This window comes from Microtus pennsylvanicus, chromosome 13 (assembly GCF_037038515.1).
Source record: "Microtus pennsylvanicus isolate mMicPen1 chromosome 13, mMicPen1.hap1, whole genome shotgun sequence".
Lineage (NCBI taxonomy): Eukaryota > Metazoa > Chordata > Mammalia > Rodentia > Cricetidae > Microtus > Microtus pennsylvanicus.
Window position 1 is genome coordinate 43848102 of NC_134591.1, and position 19054 is coordinate 43867155.

At 46.5% G+C, this 19054-nt stretch overlaps 1 protein-coding gene across 1 annotated transcript; it reads right to left on the reverse strand.

Moving 5' to 3' along the window:
- Window positions 1-750: 750 nt before the first annotated feature.
- On the reverse strand, window positions 751-18584 carry Cpt2 (carnitine palmitoyltransferase 2). Its single transcript, XM_075947204.1, has 5 exons — window positions 18264-18584; window positions 11920-12000; window positions 9725-9831; window positions 3517-4821; window positions 751-1344 (listed from the first exon to the last, which is right to left on the reverse strand). Exons 1-5 carry the CDS (start codon window positions 18413-18415, stop codon window positions 1013-1015), a joined length of 1977 nt encoding a protein of 658 aa, XP_075803319.1. The 5' UTR covers window positions 18416-18584; the 3' UTR covers window positions 751-1012.
- Window positions 18585-19054: the final 470 nt, after the last annotated feature.

Sequence of the window (19054 nt, forward strand, 5' to 3'; positions counted from 1 at the left end):
AATCTCTGCTGTACCAAGAACTCAGTAGGATGCTACTGGAGACAGTAAGATTATATACAGACAAAAGACATACATACACACACACACGGCAAATTTTTCCTTCATGTTACAGCAGCATCCTAACAAATGGGAGTGAAAAAAGTAGTGCTCATTCCCCTAAGTGGATAGGTTCTCTACTACAAAATATATACATGTGTTGCTACCTAAATTAGCACACAGGCTCCCGCCAGCGAAACACATGCCTATTGGAACGGGAATTCCTGGGATAAAGAGATGGCTCTGAGGTTAAGAACACGTGCTGTTCTTCCAGAGGACCCAAGTTCAGTTCCTAGCACCCATATCAGACAGTTCGTTATCGCTTGTAACTCCAGGCTCAAGGGGTCTGGCACTTCTGCCTCTGTGAGCACCACACTCATGTGCACATAGCCACACACAGACACTCAATTAAAACAAATAAAAATAATTAAAAAAAACTGGAATGTTTCATCTGGCTAGAAAGGAATAAAATCAAGAAGTCTTCTAAGCCATGTGAAGAGCTATTGCAGCTGGCCTGCCAGGAGCAGCAAGTTAGTCCATGCCTTAGGAAGCAGTGCATTCAAACAGACTGCACCCCAGAGACTGGAGCAAGCTTACAGATAAACAGGACCCATGTCACCCCAAGGCTGGGGTCCCCAGGCCACTGATCATGCTGCTGCAAAGTTCATTGAGGAATTAGGAAACAAGATGGGGGAGAAAAAATGGAATCATATCTCCAAGCAACAACTGAATTTTATTTCTGTTTAAACAATAAATACACTGAGTTAGTTTTCCAAACCTTGTCTCCTGAACAAAGGGCTTTAAGTGGCAATAATCTCTCATGATCTTCAGCTGGAATCTTCCAGCACATACCTGCAGCACTGACTGTTTAAGCACCTTGGTACTGCCTTTGTTAGACACAAAATAGTACCTACCGGCTACATGGACACCCATGTTCATGATGAGGAAGAATGGAGGCTTTTCACCCACCGAGAAGCTAAGTTTTGATGGCCTTGCCTTCTAAGGTGTCGAACACGTCTTCTAAGCACTTCTGGACACAGTGGAGGAACTCCCGGGCATTGCGTCCTGAGTAGGAGGAGACATTGCAGCCCATCCAGTCATCATGAACAAGATATGCGATGCCAAAGCCATCAGGGACCACAGGGGCGAAGCCACCAATGCTCACTGCGGGGCTGTTCAGAGTACTCGTGGACAGGATGTTGTGGTTTATCCGCCCGTATGCAGGATCCAGGTACAAATCGGGTAAGGTGATCCCTCTGGCTGTTGCCAGATACCGTAGAGCAAACAAGTGTCGGTCAAAGCCCTGGCCTGTCGGAGACAAAATGGAAAGCCTTAGACTCTCCCCAGTGAAGAGGACAGAAGCAAAGCCCCCACCACGGCAGGAACCATTTTCACGCAAAAGTGGGACAAGACTCTTTTCTACCCCTGCACACATGCCTCTAGCTCAGCATAGAGCAGGTCACTCCAGAATGCCTAAAAACTATATTCTCAGCTGTCAATAGACAGGCTAAACACGAGCCTAAGTGAAAGCATGATGCCAAAACACTGATTTGTTACACGCCTGGAATCCCAGAACCTGGGAAGCTGGCGTAGGAGGATCGCAAGTTCAAGGGTGGCATGGACAACATGGCAAAAACCACGTTTTAAAAACAGACAAAAGGCCATGCGTGGGGGACACACATCTCTAATATCCCAACATTCAGGAGACAGAGGCAGGAAGATCTCTATGAGTTCAAGGTCAGCCTGTTATACATAGTAAGTTCCAGGACAGCCAGGACTACATAGAGAGGCCCTGTCTCAAAAACAAACAAGGGCTGGAGCGTTAGCCCTGTTGAGAATTTGCTCCTGCAGAGGACCCAGGTTCAAGTCTCAGAATGCACATGGTGGCTCTTAACTGCCTGTAACTCTCTTTTCTGACCTCCACAGACATCAGGAATGTGCATGGTGCACATGCATACATGCAAGCAAAACACTCACACATATAAAGTAATAAATCTAAGAAAATAAACAAAAAGACTGAATCAGCCAATCAGTCAAGACGGTAGGAGAGACGTGAAGAGAACAACGGACTTCACAACTGAAACAAAGCTCAATGGGTAAGGCCCTAGGTTCATTCCTCAACAACACACATGCACACACACACACATGCATACACACAAATATACAATACACCTACATACACACATACACAATACACCCATGTTGGGAGCGATAAACCCCCCAGATCCTGAATTTCTGGTAAACAACTTGTAATGCTTGCAGCTGCTCTGAGCACAAGACCCTCAGAAGTTCCTGATGGCTGGAGAGTGGTTTCTGGTGGGTTTGACTGGAGCGTGGCTATCAGTTAAGGATCCCTATATAAGCGGCTCTGGTACACAATAAAGGGGCATTCTTTGGGCATTCCTGTTTCAAGAATGACCCGTGTCTCTCTGTCTGTGTGTCTTTGTGTGTTTCAATCTCCGGCCCCTTGCCTGGTTTACGAACTGTATGGTAGCGCATAGAGCACAGACAGGCGTGGTACACTACACACACACAGAGAAATATACCCATATACACGCACATACACAATACACAAACACATATACACATACACACACATACACACATACTGGATTTGTTCTTCAACAACACATATGCACACAGGTACAAAGGCGGGGTGCGGAGAAAACTGGGGTAAAACTCAAAGTTCCCATGTAAAAGACTAACTGTGAGGAACAAAGTGGAAAAAGCATCTAGCCGGGGTTTTGATCTCAGCCTTGTATAACACTGGGCCAATGGCTTAGCTTCCTGACTTCAAAATGGAGAATAACTAGATGTTTTGGGTGCCTCTTAGTCTCAGGGCTTTGTTAAGGGTTACAGAACAGGACTAGGCTATGAGATCCTCTCCAGGACCTGAATTCTTGACCTTAAAACTGTGATGAGTGGGCCTGGAGAGACGGCTCAATGGCTACGAGCACCAGCTGCTCTTCCCGAGGTCCTGAGTTCAATTCCCAGCAACCACATGGTGGCTCACAACCATCTGTAATGAGATCTGGCGCCCTCTTCTGGCATGCGGGCATACATGGAGGCAGAATGTTGTATACATAATAAATAAATCTTTTTAAAAAATTGTGATGAGCTTCTAAGATGACCTATTTACAGAGCCAACACTGCAGCTGAAGTGAAGTAAGAGGGCAGACTTAGAAACCCTAAACTGCCAAAAATGCATCCATGACCAGGAAGGGGCAAGAGAACAACAGCTGAAAGTGACCTGAAATGGGGAGAAAGTTCTCCATAGCTGCTCAGAAGCAGATTCTGATCCCTAGTGGCTGCTCTGGCTGTTGAGACCTAGCTAGGGTAGGAAAACAAACAAACCAAACACATTTTGGGAGCTGAGAAGTGGACTGAACCAAGTGAAGGGTAGCGATCAGCTGCGGGTGGAATATTAGCAAGGCTCGCAGAGGGCAACAAGACCCAGTGTGCTCCCTGCCCATGCCTCACCCATGGCTGCTTCCTTGGTCAGCTGGCCGTGGTATTTGGAGCACTCTGCCACCATGCGCTGAAGCTCACCCACACTGTGCTTGGAGGGCTGCTTGACAAACGCTTCGGAGCACCTCTTCGTGAAAACGGAGGCTGGACGGATGGTCTCGGTGCGGCCGTGCTTGAAGGCTGCGGTGCTACAGGACTCATAGGTAGCCACTGTCTGGCCATATTGTCGCAGGAAAGCCATCTGGAAGGCCAACTGGGCCACCGCGTCAGGGCTCAGCTTCTGTTTCTTCAAGAATTCCTTGCCACCCCTATGAAACTGAATGGAGTCAATGGTGAGGGTTTTCATGGTGGCATCAAACTTTTCCTTGGCGGTGGTGATGCCAGCCTTCACAGCATCGCTCAGCTTAAAGCTGAGTTTCTGCACAGACACAGAGGAGTTGGTGGCGGCTGGCTGGCTCCGGGGGGTGATGGCAGGGGTCTGAGTGCTGTCTTTGAACACTTCGTTGAAAAACCGAAGCACCGCTACACCATCCCCCCACGCATGCTCAAAGTTGATGGCGGCAGTGCCGTCCTTGGCTACGATGAGGTTAAAGGACTTATCAAACCAGCGGTTTGTGCCATCGCCATGCAGCATGGTGTGAGACAAATGGGTAACGTCCTTCACCGGGAAGTCATCTAGGCAGAGGCAGAACACAGCAGAGTCCACTTTCTTCAGAGTTTCCTCGTTGCCACCATGCACCAGCTTCTGTCTGAGCTCTGCCCAGACATCTCGGTTCTCACTGGTCAGATATGCCAGGGGGAACTCGGGCACAGGGCTGTTGTCTGACAGAATGTATTTTAGATGTGCCTGAATTTCTGAGGGGCTCACAATGTTCCCATCTTGATCGAGGACATCAAAGACATAGAAGTTTCCTTTTCTTAGGACCAGGAGGTGTCTGGCCTTTGCATCAGTAAAGAGTTCATCACGGCTGGGTTTGGGTAAACGAGTTGAATTGAAAAGCCGAAAATACTGGGACATATCCAAGGGATACGCATTGACCAGGTAGGCTCCATACCAGGACAGGGAGGAAGGAACAAAACGTATGAGTCTTTTGAAGGTATCGGTGTCACTTTTGGCAGGGTTCAAGTGGAATACTTCTGGCTCTAGAAGGCCAGCCCGAAGTGTCTTCAGAAACCGGACAGCGGACACAGTCATGTTGGTTGCCCGGGTGAGCTGGTCGTTATACTCAGACTTCGGGTCCGGATTGAAGGCCATAAATGGATTAAAGTTTAAAACAACAGAGTCTCGAGCAGTTAAATACATATCAAACCAGGGGCCTGAAAAAAGAGAAAACATAAAAGGCTAAGGCAACCCCCAAAAGTAAAATTTAAGAAAGAAAAGAATTCCAGCTCAGGTAGAGGAAACAAACCAACTTCAAGCAGGCGATTGCATTTGGTTGCACAACAAGGTGTGAAAGATTAGAGGATCGCACAACACAAGGTCTTAGGCATTCGGATTCTGTCACTCTCCGTAATGGTCTGAGGCTCACCCAGGCTGTAGCTGCATCGGTTCTTCTCCTTTTACTACTGAGAAACGCTCCATCATATGGCTATGGCACCTTTACTACTGAGAAACGCTCCATCATATGGCTATGGCACCTTTACTACTGAGAAACGCTCCATCATATGGCTATGGCACCTTTACTACTGAGAAACGCTCCATCATATGGCTATGGCACCTTTACTACTGAGAAACGCTCCATCATATGGCTATGGCACCTTTTGCTTATCCATTCATCAGTTAATGGACATCTGGATGCTTTTCATCACGTAGTTAAGCATGCTATTCCTACGAACTTTTATAATCAAGTTTTGTGGGGACATATGTTCTCATTTCTTTTTTAATAATTTATTTAATTTTATTTTATGTGCATCGGTGTGAAGGTATCAGATCCCCTGGAACTGAAGTAACAGACAGTAGTGAGCTGCCATCTGGGTGCTGGAAATGGAACCTGGGTCCTCTGGAAGAGCAACCAGTGCTCTTAGCTACTGAGCCATCTCTTCGGCCCCCTGCTCTCATTTCTTTTAAGGATATATAAGCTAGGTTAGGCTCTGCTAAGCCTTTTCAATTTCTTATTTTATTTTACTTTTAATTTTTTATGAGATAGGGTCTCTCTACATAGCTCTAGCTATTCTGGAATTCACTATGTAGACCAGGCTGGCCTTGAATTTACAGAGATCCACCTGCCTTTACCTCCCAAGTGCTGGGATTAAAGGTGTGTGCCACCATGCCTGGCTTTTTTGAGGAATACCCACGAGGCCTATGTGAGAGCTCCAATTCCCACACCCTCAAAAGCAAATGTTACTGGGCAGTGGTGGTACATACCTTTAATCCTAGCACAGGGGAGGCAGAGACAGGTGAATCTCTTCAAATCTCTTCAAGTTCAAGGCCAGCCTGCTCTACAGAGCTAGTTTCCAGGACAGTCAGGGTTACACAAAGAAACCCTGTTTAAAACAAAACAAACAAACAAAAAACCCACAAAAAAACAACTGTTATTCTGTGTGTATCTTTTTTATGGACCTAGACAGGGTCTCACTCTTGCCATGGCTGACTCAAATTTGCAGTTCTTCAGCCTTCTGGGTAGTTAGTATTACAAAAACTCAAACAAGCCAACATTAAGATCAAGAGAATGAGGAAAGCCAGGCTGAAAGGATGTCTAGACATCTGGAAATGCCCCAAACAGATGTAAGAAAGTCAATCTCACACTGGCAAGACAAGAAACCATCCAGTTTACACAGCAGGCCTTCCAGAGGACCTGGCTGAAATGCTGTCCTTATATCTCTGCCAACCACGCGGTGATTCCCGCCTCACTCTTGCAGAATACAGACTTTGCTCTCTCCATACAGATAAACTGGGAGACACAAAACTGAGCTCACAGATTCCCTGGGGAATCTAGTCAGGCGTGACTACTAGAGACACCCAAGACATCAGCTGAACCACAAACAGTACAGTCTAAACTGAGCAGCCCCACCCTCCCCCAGATAACAGCTCACTCATCTGTGAGACAAGGAAAGGTGATGCAGCATCTAAAGAAAGAGGCAAGCAAGAGGGGAAATGAACTTGGAGGAAAGAGATTATGATAAGGGTAGAAAACTTAAAAAAATATAAAAATAAACTTTAAAACAGAAATCTTCACCAAGGACTTGATAAGACCACCTGCTGCTATGCCTGATGACCTGCATGGACCCATGTTGTAGGAGAGCACCAACTCCTATGGCATCTGGATGTGCGTGCACACACACACACACACACACACACACACACGATAACTATTAAAATGTTTTTAAAAATACTAACCAAAAAGAATTGGTGGAGCAGAGGCGAGAAGTGAAGGGGAGAGAAGAAATAGAAATTCAACAGAAAAGTTGGAAGATAAAATAAACTTGTAAGACAGTAGAACAAAAGAATAAGAGATGAAAAATATTAGCGAAATAAGAAAAGGAGAGAACCAGGCTCAGAACATGTACCTCCAAATCAGCACAGAAAGAGGAAAAAAAAAACAGAAAGAGGTTTTAAATAGAAGAGAAAAAATAAAATATAGAAAACAACACACTATCCCAAAATAGAAGAACTTGAATTTCCATAATAGGTTTCAGTCAGTGATAGCACAAATGAGTAGGAATAGACATACAACAAATACATTATGTGAAATTTCAGAACTCTGGGGACAAAAAAAAATTCTAGGAGCTTCCAGAGACACAGAAGAAAAACAGCCAAAGGCTCAAGCTCTGAATAGCATCAGACTCATTAACAGCAACAACGGAAGCTAAAAGACAGTGGGAAACAGCTTTCAAAATCCATTTCCCAGCCAAAGCATGTCCATCAGTCAAGCACTCCGGCAGCTCTAAGACTTTGCCTTCTGTGTTCTGGTCCCAGAAGGCAAAGTGCTCGAAAACAGTGAAAGAAAAATGAAAAAAGGAAAATATGAGGTCCAAGAGACCAGAGTTCCAACACGGGAAAAGGCTGCATAGATGTCACGGCTAATGGTAAAGATAAACAAAATAAAAAGATAAAAAATGAAAAAGAGGCTTAGAATGCAGCTTCACCAGAGGCCGAGAGTTCACAGATCTGATGGAACAATCTAGAAGTCCAGGAACAGACTCCAATAAGATTAAAGGTGGCTGGCGCATACATTTGGGAGGCAGACGCAGGTGGTTTTCTTTGAATTGGAGGCTAGCCTGGTCTACAGGAGCAAGTTCCAGAACAGCCAGCACTACACATAGAGAAACCCTGTCTCAAAAAACAAAAAACAAAATAATAAGATTAAAGTTGATAGAAAGTGAGGGTGCTCTCATGCACACAGAAGACAGTCTGACAGATTGGGAGGAGTCAAGAGATAAATGAAGCATATAGAAAACTAAACACCCTTTAATCCCAGCTCTCAGGAGGCAGAAGCAGGCAGATCTCTGTGAGTTCAAGGCTAGCCTGGTCTACAGAGCTAGTTCCAGGACAGTCAGGGCTACACAGAGAAACCCTGTTTCGAAAAACCAAAACAAAAAGTAAAAGAAAAAGGGAAAAAGAAAGGAAAAGGAAAGACAGAAAACTAAAGTATGAGATCATTATAAACCAGAGAAATGAGAAGTTGGCAAAGGAAAAACAGTCCTAGTGGGCCGCGTGACCAGACAACAACAGCACGTACAGGATTATGCCAGCAGGAACAAAGACACAGAGGTGACCAAACTTGTAACTATATTGTGCAGATGAGGGTAAGGGAGCCCGCGTGTGTAACCTTTGTTAATGGGATGTCAAGAAACAGCCTAGTGTATAATGTAGAGATACAAGGATCTGAAGAATTAAAGCTGGATGTGTTGACGTCCAGTCCTCAGGAGGCAGAAGCAGGGGATCATAAATCCAAGGTCAGCTTGGGCTACATCCTGTGTCAATCAATAAATCAATAGTCAAGTGAAAAGTAATAAATTAGAGGGAGTCAGGCAGCTGCTGCTTATCCCAACAAGACTGATAGCACAATCTGATTTTTTAAAAAACTGTATAGGCACGTGAGTCTGCATTCATTTGTGTGCACCATACATGTGCAGGAACCCATGAGTCTGCATCCGTATGTGTGCACCAAACGTGTGCAGAAACCCAAGAAGGTCAGAAGAAGGGGTTGGGTCCCCCGGGACTAGGGCTACGAGTAGCTGTCAGCTGCCTCACATGGATAATCATAACCAAACCCAGTTCCTGTACAAGAGCAGTAAGAGCTCATAACTGCTAAGCCATCTCTCTAGCCTCCTATTTGGTTCTTCAAACTGTATGTGTGTACTAGATAAATTATAAACGATGGGCCAAGAAAATGGCTCAGTGGGTAAAGAGCTTGCTCTCAAGACTGGCAGTTGAAATGGCCCTAGGCGCCCACATGGTAGGAGAAGAGATTTGGCTTCTGGAATCTGCCCTCTCACCTCTACATGCATGCTGGGGCACACAAACCCTCACCAAAAATAAACAAATGTATAATTTTTAAGAAACTACATTATGACAGCTACTCAAAGCAGAGGCCAACTTGGATTACAAAAAGGATTATAACCTGGATCTCAAAAACAATAAAAATCTCTTTTTTTTTCTTTTCCTTTTTGTTTTCTCGAGACAGGTTTGGGCGTGTGTGTGTGTGTGTGTGTGTGTGCTGGAACTAGCTCTGTAGATCAGACCCGCCTTGAACCCACTTGCCTCTGCCTCCCAAGTGCAGGAATTAAAGACAAGACATGCACTACCACCATTCAGCCAATAAAACATTTTTTAATTAAAAAAAAAACCTAAATTTTAAAAACATGTAAGAATAGGGGTGGACATCACTAACTTTAAACGGAGGACAAAGAGAACTTTGGTTTCAAAAACCAGCCTGGACCACAAAGGAAGTGTCTGCCAGTAACAAAATGTCAACAAGAACAACATGGCGGAAGAGTGCTGGAGTTCTGGGAGCCAGGTGCAGGCGGGTTGGCTGAAGCATGATTTGCATCAGAGAGTTACTGAGATGAGGCTTTAGGGGACAGGTAGGCCAGGGAAGGAACAGAATGACCCTCACGACAACAGGACTGACTCTCATCGTTTTCAGGGCAAAGACCCAATTAAGTTCTGTCTCAACCCTCTGTAGAGCGAAGACAGGGCCTCCCTCCACATACTTCAGGAAGGGGAGGAGCTGAGAAGATGCCTCTGTGGCCCGATGGCGCCCAGTTCCCTACCCACCTGAGATGTAGCTGGTGTGCTTATTCTGCTTGTCCTGGGCAAGCAGATGCTCATGCAGTTCCTTCCCAACGCCGTTTTCAAAACTCTTACAAAATTCTTCTGTTTTCCTGCAATGTCCAAGAAAACAGATAAAACCAGTGGGGAATACATGATTTTCGGGTTCCTGGCCAGGAAGTCACAGTCTGGGTCCCCAACAGAATATCCCAGAACCTGGGAATAGATAAGGAAGTTTCTGAGGAGAACACAGATTAGCCTAAGGTGAACACACCAAGGGAACCGGGAAGATCAAAAGTGAAGAACACTAGCCCTCTCCAGCACGTGGCTCTGACAGGCCTTGTCCTTCTCCCTCATTCCCTCTGCCTTGCTGAGAACCCTTAGATGACACTCCTAAAGCTAGACCCCAAGGTCTATTCCCTAATTTAGCCACTTCCTTCTCCTGAGGCTGACCACAAAGGTCCAGCTATCAAAGTATTCAAGTCCAGTTATCAAAAGCCTCCTTTGGCTCACCTAATCAACATGCCCAGTTAAAATTAAACATCACATCCTAACACGGGGTTTCCTCTTTTCCCTGTATAAACTGTCATTTTCCTGTGTGCCACATCTGTCTCCTCTCTATGCAGAGACAGTCCTTTGTCCCTCTGCCCCTCTCCCTTGTCCCCTTTCCCTTTTCCCTCATCCTCTACCTCCTGTCTTGGTCTCTTATTCCCTGCCCTTTGTCCTTCTGGGGCAAATAAATTTCCTTGGTGGTAAGAACTTGCCTTGGGGGTCCTGAACTGAGACGTTTCCTTTCAAAATGTCCCTCCCAAAGCCACCTGTCCACGAGGTGGTGATGGGGCATGGGGAAAAGCTTTGGGGTCAGAAGGAGCCAAGTTTGAGCCCCAGCTTTACCACATTCAAACTGGGAGACTTTAGACAAGTTACCTAATCTCTCCAGGTCTCAGTTTCTACCTGCATAAAAGAGAGATAATGATGCCATCTCAAGGACTTAAAAGCCATAGAGCTTAGGTCTTAGGGTAGAGGAAAACATGATGCAGTAACTGGAAGCCACGTTAAGAGAAACGGTAGGCGATGATTTCAAAGCAGAGGCTAGACTATGAACAATTCATCTGTTTCTTTCACTGTGCAGTCAAGGGCTCTGTACTCTAAAGACCATACCAGTAATCTCAGAAAATTCCCAGTGTGGGAAACAGCACCGATCATACTAGGCTACAAGGCTTTGCTGTGGTCCACATTCTAACAATGCCTAAGGTTCGCTTCAGAGTCCATGACATGCTGGCTTCCTAAGAACACTCTAACAATAGGAATTTACCACACGTGTTGGTACACACCTTTGATACCAGCACTCTGGAGGCAGAGGCAGGCAGACTTCTGTGAGTTCAAGACCAGCCTGGTCTACACAGTGAGTTCAGGACATCCAGGGCTATGTACCAAGACCCTTAATCAAACAACAACAAAAACAAACAGAAAACCCCAGGGTTTTATTCTCTGGGAGTCCTAGAGGCTGGAAGCACAAAACCAAGGTGTCGATAAGATGGTGTTCTCTCTGCAGACCACGGAACAGAATCTGCTCCAGGCCCTTCTCTTGACTTCTGGTGTTGGGAACAATCCTTGCTATTCTTGGCTTGTGAACACAATACTCCAATCTCTACCTGAGTCCTTCATGGCTGTCACTGGTTCGCCTCTTATATCAGCTAGTTGGATTAGAGACTTGCCCAATCCCAGAAGAAACTCATTTAAACTAATTACATCTTCAACAAACTGATTTCCATATAAGGTCACATTCTGAGGTTCTAAAAGGGTAGGCTTGGGGCGCAGTAAACGTCTTCAGCAAGCAGGCTCTGGTCCACCATGCAGTCTTTTACGGACCTTCCTCCCCAGCACACAGGCCCCTTTGTATATGATCAGTACCAGCCAGCTTGGCAGATATGCCTTCCAAGATAAATCGCAAACATGCCACTCGATCTTATAAGCCACCTCCTGCTGAGTCTAGTTAGAGGGGCTCTCACCCCAGTTTGCTTAGGCCTTTGTGAATGAAGACCCAGTTCCTGATCTTGCAAATACATAAACCAGGTTCTAGGTTCTGGAGGTCTTGTCAGGTCACAGAGGTCCCTTGAAGTTTGGTCTGTGACCACTACTTGCTAGCCTCCCATGAATGCTGCCTGCTAGAAATGGTTCCCGGGATTCTCAGTGTTTACCTGAACTGGCTGTCATCCAGGAGAGGCTTCTGTGCACTGAGGTATCTTCTCATGGTGTCTTCAAGTTTGGGGATTGGCAGCCTGGGGGAAAAGCAAAGTCAGTGTGAGGCTGACAGTATGGGAAGACACCAAGAAGCGATACAAGCCAACTAGTAAAGCAGGTACTGAGAAATTCATTCCCCTTAAAAACAAACAAATAAACAAAAAACCAAAAAGGAAAAGCCAGTAAGTAAGAAGACAAAACTGATGGATGGGCTGGGACACGGGTCAGTGGTCGAGCACTTCCCTACCAAGCATGAGGTCCTAAGTTGACCCCAGCACCCAGTAAATAAACGAGCAATAACAGAACTGAGGAGTTTACCACTGCATCAACGGTCAAGTCTATTCTAAGTACTGTAAAATATTTTAGTGATAATAACAGATGCAAAATGGGAAAGAGGCTTCCCAAGCATTCCTGTTTCTGGGTCATGGCTATAGTAACTGCTAACACTGTGTGTACAGCACTAAAACCTATCCTTTGATGGCACATACATCCCCTACCACCCAGGATGCAAAGAAAAGAAGCTTTACTTGTAAAACATTCTTGTGCATTTCACAAGACAGAATTAAAAGACAGAAAAAAAAACGCTGGGCATGGTGGCTCATGCTTTTAATCCCAGCACCTGGGAGACAGAGGCAGGCAGATCCTTGAGTTCAAGGCCAGCCTAGACTATATACAGAGTTCTAGGACAGCCAAGGTGACACGGAGAATCCCTGTCTCAGTCCAGTATGGAGGCTACATACATCAAAAGGTAGAAACTTACCACTGTGCCATGCCCAGTACCAGCATCCAATCAGGAATCACCATGTTCTCAAGCAGCAGCAAGGGTGCCCTCTGCTGCCTCACTAGCTAGCAGTCGATTCCCCAGTCATGGCTATGATGACGAGGATACTGGTCCATGGTGAAATGAAGAGCAGACAGCACGGCCTCTTCTCCCCCATTTCAATAGTTTTATTAACACAATAGCTTACTTTACTTCTACCAAGATGAGATTAACAGTTATGCTTATATATAAAATACTGAACTGTATCAGTCATTCAGGAAAACTGAACCATTGTCCACGAAGTATAGCTCGATTTATGATATATTACACTGCATTCAATTATTTTTTAATGCATGTTTACCTACAACTTAATAACAAAAATGAATACAAATTATTATAGCCATTATGAACTTAGATACGCCAAGTAACCATTCAGGCACTGACTTTTTTTTTTTTTTTTTTTTCAGGCACTGACTTTTACAGGAAGTTCCAAATACCACCTCAACTGCTCATAGCTACAAAATGTACTACTTATATTGCTTAGGCTTTAACACCAGAGGTATTAAGGAAAGCTTTTCCTTCTTTTTAAGCAAAATCAGAGACAACAGTGATTTCTTAAAAACAGCCCTTAATAAAAACTTCTGAATGATCAATTCTTTCAATTCTGGCCTGACTGAACTTTCTTCAGCGCAATAAGGACATTTTCAGAGTAATGACTATTTTGAGTTACTAATTGCATAATATAGGAGCTTTTGTTGCTGTGATGAAAGTCCTAAGCAAAATAAATTAGAGGAAGAGAGACTTGTTTGGGCTCGCTCCAGGAGCGCTCCCGGGATAGACCCTGACTTGGAACATCTGCCAGTTTCTGCACTGAATAAACACTCTCGCCAGGGCCAGGCCAGCCGCTAGCATGGTGTCCTTGAGTATGAAGTCATCAACCTGGTAATGCTATCTTAGAGAGAAGACCCTTTCCACTTGGAATTCTTCCTGTAGAATTTCTTCCCTGATCACTACTGGTACATGGGTCAACACAGGAAAGGCTTTGATAAGCTTAAGTTGGATGAATTAGCTTATTACTTTCTCTTCCACCCAGCCTTAGTCTGCTTTATGCTGTTACAGCAATACAAGGCGATGTGATGTCATTTACAAAGAGAAACTTCTGACACTCTAGAGGCTGGGGAGTCTGAGAAGGTTTGACTTTTCTTATTATTCAGAGTCAGGATCTTACCATATAGCCCTAGGCGGCCTAGAACTCACAGAGATCCACCTGCCTCAGCCTCCAAGTGCCGAGATTAAAGGTGTGCACCCCTGCACCTGGCAGAAAACTAGACTCTTGAAGGTCATCTGCCTGACAGAAGGTAGCAACACAGGGTCCACAAAAGGCCAAACCTGCTTCATCGCTGTTTTAACTCACAACAACCCTCCTGCCTCGGTCTCCCAAGTGCAGAGGTGAGCCACCATGCCACTTCAAATGGTATTATAACAAAGTTAGTCTCTCAAGAATAGCCTCCTCCCAGAAGAGGAACCCACTCTCCTGGGTTTACCTCTACCAGATTTAGTGGCAGAAGCCAGGAAGAGAGCGCAGTGGGTAAAGGCATCTACCGCCACGCCTGAGCTGGATTTGATGCTCAGGGACCTGCAATTGTCCTCTGACTGCCACATAAGCACCACAGCACAGGAATGCCCATGCAGCACAGGCGTGCACTTGTGTTTACACACACAAATAAGTAGTTTTATTTTTTTAGTTTAGTGGCGTTTCTTACTTATTTTTCTCCTCACCAGACTGTGAGACCAGTAATGGATGCTTGAAATTGTTATTATATAGAAGATACAGTTAAAAACTCTGTCCCCTAATCCCAGGGGTTTTGACATCATCTATCTTCCCCCATCTCCCCTCACCCTAAACATTCACGTCTTCTCTGGACTGTATATATCCCAACCGTTTATTACTCTAACTGAACCATTTCAGTCTTTACAGATCCTCCAGGCAGGAATAAGAGTGAAACTGAGAGCAGCATGCTCTTGGCAACTGTGTTTATTCTCTTTAGACATAGCATGGCAGGCTGGAAAACGTATGAATGTTGACAGTCGACAATCCTGATTTCGAACCCTCCAGAAGGACAATCAAGGGATATAGTGGGTGTCAGGCAGGGTGGGATGTGTTGAATTAATGGCAGAGTTTGAGGGGGAAGGGTGAAGAAATGAATTTGACAGTGGTGATGGTCATGCAATGCTATGAATATGCCAAAAATTATATACTTGGAAACAGTGAATTCTGGACTGGCAAGATGACTCAGTCAAGAAACTGCTTGCTTAACAAGCGTGAGGACATGAGTTTGAGCCCCCAGAACCCATTTTTTTTCTTTCCAATATAGGGTTTCTTTGTGTAATATCCCTGGTTGTCCTGGATCTCGCTTTGTAGACCAGACTGGTCTCGAACGCAGTGATACAACTGCCCCTGCCTCCAGAGGCGTGCGCCACCACCACCCAGCTCATAATGACTGTTTTTAATTGTCAACTGGACACATTCGAGTCACAAGGGAGTAATTTCAATGAGAAACTGAGTTGAGCTGGTCTTCAGGCACGCCTGTGAGGAATTTTCTTAGTCTGGTTAAGTGCAGTGGGAAGACCCACCCTGAGTGTGGATTTACAGCCCCCTGAAAGAGGTTTGGGTGTAAGCTATGGCTCACGTGTTGGCTGCCTCTGTACAACCCTGAGGAGGAAACCTGCTTGAGAATGAAATCACACAAATGGAGAGGTCAGCAAGAAGGCAGAACTGCACCGTGTGGATCCTTGAGTCTGTGTGAGCTCATCCATCTCGGGTTACCTGAGCCAGTTTAACTGGACTTTCCACAACATGTACAAAGATCCTTATTATAACAATTTTCTTTTTATAGAGTGTTCACCAACCATTCTTCCGGTAACACAATCAAGATGGAGAGCACTTTGGTCTTTAGGTACCACCCTGGTTTCCTCCACACTGCTCAAGAAACACCAGTGGCTGCCAGTACACAGCAGTTCCTTTGGCTCCTGTGGGTGATTCACCGGGCCTCAGAAGAGGTAAAGCCAGGGCCTGGAGAGATACTCGTAGCAATTTTATCTTAGTGTTGTCCCGTTCCACCCTAGCCCCATCTAATAGTCGTTTGCCCGAATAAAGGTGAAGGGAAAATGCTAAGCAGATTTTCTTCCTGGGTAAGGTACCGAGTCACCTGCTCTCAAACCTGGTCTGCCTCCCAAGAGCAGGGACGTTGGCATTCTTCCTACAGGAACACAGCTCTAAGGGCCTTCCCTGCATACGGGACCTAGTTATAGCTGGGACAGTATTCTCAAGACTCAGTTAGGAGTAAAGTTATTCTGGAAGTCAAGAAGACTGGCCTGGAAGACATGCCTTTGGGGCTCACAAATTATTTTCTACCCATTACCCTAGTGGCCAGGTAAATCCCGCCTCTCCTGCCTCTCTGCCCATCTTGTGCTGAACGCCTGCTATCACTGGAGGTGGTTAAAAGAAAAGCGACAGAAAATGGGCATTTGTTATGGATCAACTGTAGATCTAATACAGGCAGGTGGGAGCTGCTGGATGTGGATGCTGGGAGTCAAACTCGGGTCCTCTGGAAGAGCAGCATGCACTCTCAACCACTGAGCCATAAGTTACAGACAACTTAGTATATACAGAAACAACAAAACCAACAACACTCAAAAAAAACCAAGCAAATGATAATCCAAGGGCTCCTACTAGAAAGAGTCCAAGGCGAGTGAGGCTAGAGGAAGCAGTGACAGGGGAGTGACAATGACCCCCATCCCTGGCATTGTATCTCAAGGGCCTCTGAACAGGCCAAAGACCTGCCATTCACCTCACAGATGACTGTGGCAGTTACGGAATCTGAAACAAAGTTCCACCAGAGGTCAAGGGCAGGGTTCCTTGCCAAGTGTGACAGTCAAAGAGAATGCATTTTACTAGCCCAGAATTGCTGATACAGAAAGCATCTCCTCTAACTCCATGAGGCACCAGGAAGTTTGGCTGCTTGCTCCATGGGGGGGGGGGGGGGAGTAGTAATAATGTGTTCTTTTGGGTTTTGTGGGTTTTTAATTTTTTTTCAAGACAGGTTCTCACTATGTACCTCTGGCTGTCCTGGAACTCTTTACATAGATCAGGCTGGCTTTGAGCTCAGCCGGCCTCCACTTTCTGAGTGCTGGGATTAAAGGCACTGTCCACTACACCTGGCTAGTAACACTTCCAGGACCTTACAGATGTTTGTGCTGTGGGCGGAACTAAATTATCTTGAACATCCCTAACAGTTTTCCAACTCCAATCTGCCAACAATCCATCTGATCTTAAACCTGGGTGAGGCTCAGGCCTCAGAGTCAGAACTATCTGACTCAGCCAATGAAAACCGGCCCTCCCGAGTCCTCACCTTTCCCCTACATACTGGTGCAGTGCACACAGGCTGGTCAGGAGAGGCCAGGTTACACCCCTCAGCCCACAACTGCAAAGACCCTTTTTCTTCCCCCAGCCTCCTGCTGAGTTAAGATACCCTCGCTGCAGTTTGTCGTTCAGGGTTGCACACTGCATGCTCTGCTGAGACGGCTCGGTGGGCAGATGACACCCGGGTAAATACCTGCTGGGTGTGGGGGAGAACACAAACCCCACAACAGGGGATAATACCGTGGGACAATGCTTGTCTTTTCCTGGATGGAGCAGGAAGCCCTGATCTCCAGCTCCTGGACAGGAGGACCCCTGGCAGTTGGGCCAGAAGGGCAGTGAGAAGCGACTTTGAGACAGGTTTGACGCTTGGTTCGGGAAACAAACAGTGAGTGCAGAGAAGACAGTTTAGGTTTGGCTTAGAGTGAAGGCAATTCCTATTATTGGAGTAGATCTGACAACCCAGATCATAGCTGAAAGATCAAAGAAGAAACTCGACACCAGATGATTTAAGGAAGTACTGACTATGGGGGAGAGGGACACTTATTGGGGCTGTTTTGATAGGTCAGGCAGTCTGGATGAGGTATTGGGGACCGCCCAAAGGGGTGCTGAGGAAGGGTCCGTGGAGATGGAAAGTTTCTAGGTTAGGGCTGACCTTCGAAGTCAAGATGGGGAGTGGAAATTGATAAAGGTGTAGCGCAGGGTACTGGAAGAGGAGTGGGCAGAGAGGTCTCAGCAAGGGGCAAAGAAGGCAAATAGTGGAAACTGACCTGAGGGTGACCAGTGTTAGGAATTAGCTACCCGAGTTGTTAGGCGGTAAAGTGTGAGCGGCTCAGGAAAACTATCTAAAAGATGAATGGCCAGGGAGTTTGTAGGATCTAAGTTGAAACTTGTAGACGGGAGAATTGCGGAGGGGACCTTAAGGTTTCTGAGTCTTCTGAGCCAGGGAATTCTCAAAGTCTCCGACCTTCCAAACCAGGGAACGTGTCTGCCTACAGGACGGGAGGTCGGGGCGGCGGGGGCGGGGTGGGGGTGGGGGGAGCGGTAGGGAGGAAGAGTTCAGTGCAAGTCCGAAGTGCCAGGAGTCAGGCCTGCGGCGGGGGCCAGGAGGCTGGGCTCACCTGGGCAGGCTATCCTGGTAGTGCATGGTGGGCACGATGCTGTGCTGCAGGTACTCGGCAGGCCCCGAGCTGGCACTCAGGGCCCGACTAGGGGCTCCCAGAACAGGCGCGGGGCCGCGGGGCCAGGCACGCAGCAGGAGGCGCGGCATCATCGTCCCGGACGGCAACGGCGGCTCGGGAACGCGGCGGCTGAGGGAGTTCCTAAGCAAGCAGGCCGCTTCCCTCAAGGCCGGTGACACAGGGTCGGGGACTTAACGTCCAGTTAGTTCATCTCGGCCCACACGGGCACTTCCGGGCACAGACAGGAGGCGGCGCGAATACGCTGCCCTCTCCCAGAGCCCGCCCACATTGTGACCACGCCCACGACCGGGCACCGCCCACCCGAGCTGGAAGCCGGCCCTAGACACCGAGTCTGGCTTCTTGTTCTGGGGCAGCTTGGAAGAAATCCTTTCCTTTCACAGAAGTGGATAGAAATCAGAGCCAGAGCAAAAGAAACGCTGAAACCTCTCATCTGGCAGACCTAAACTAGTCAAGGCTTGATCTCCAGAGACCGAGAACATTCCAAACCTTTATGTCTCCTAAGAACACGATCAACATATTCCCCACGGTTCTAGATTTACCGAATAGCTGTACTTATTTCACCAATGTAATTTGGTAGGCAAAATATTTCGTTCATACTAGGTCCACGTTGTGTTGCCCGAGCTTGGAGTCTTCAAAGTGAGTGGCTTCGGAATTGTGTTCTGTTGTCCTGCCCGCTGGGCGGCGTTTTAGAGACTATTCAGCCAAGCATT

Bases quoted from the DNA above. Each gene is read 5' to 3' on its own strand.
- Cpt2 (XM_075947204.1), bottom strand. From the start codon at position 18,415: ATGATGCCGCGCCTCCTGCTGCGTGCCTGGCCCCGCGGCCCCGCGCCT. The intron at 4,822-9,724 runs GTGGGTAGGGAA...CTCTTTTTTCAG, and splicing joins GCACACCAGCTACATCTCAG to GCCCCTGGTTTGATATGTAT. The intron at 1,345-3,516 runs GTGAGGCATGGG...TGTCTCCGACAG, and splicing joins GACCAAGGAAGCAGCCATGG to GCCAGGGCTTTGACCGACAC.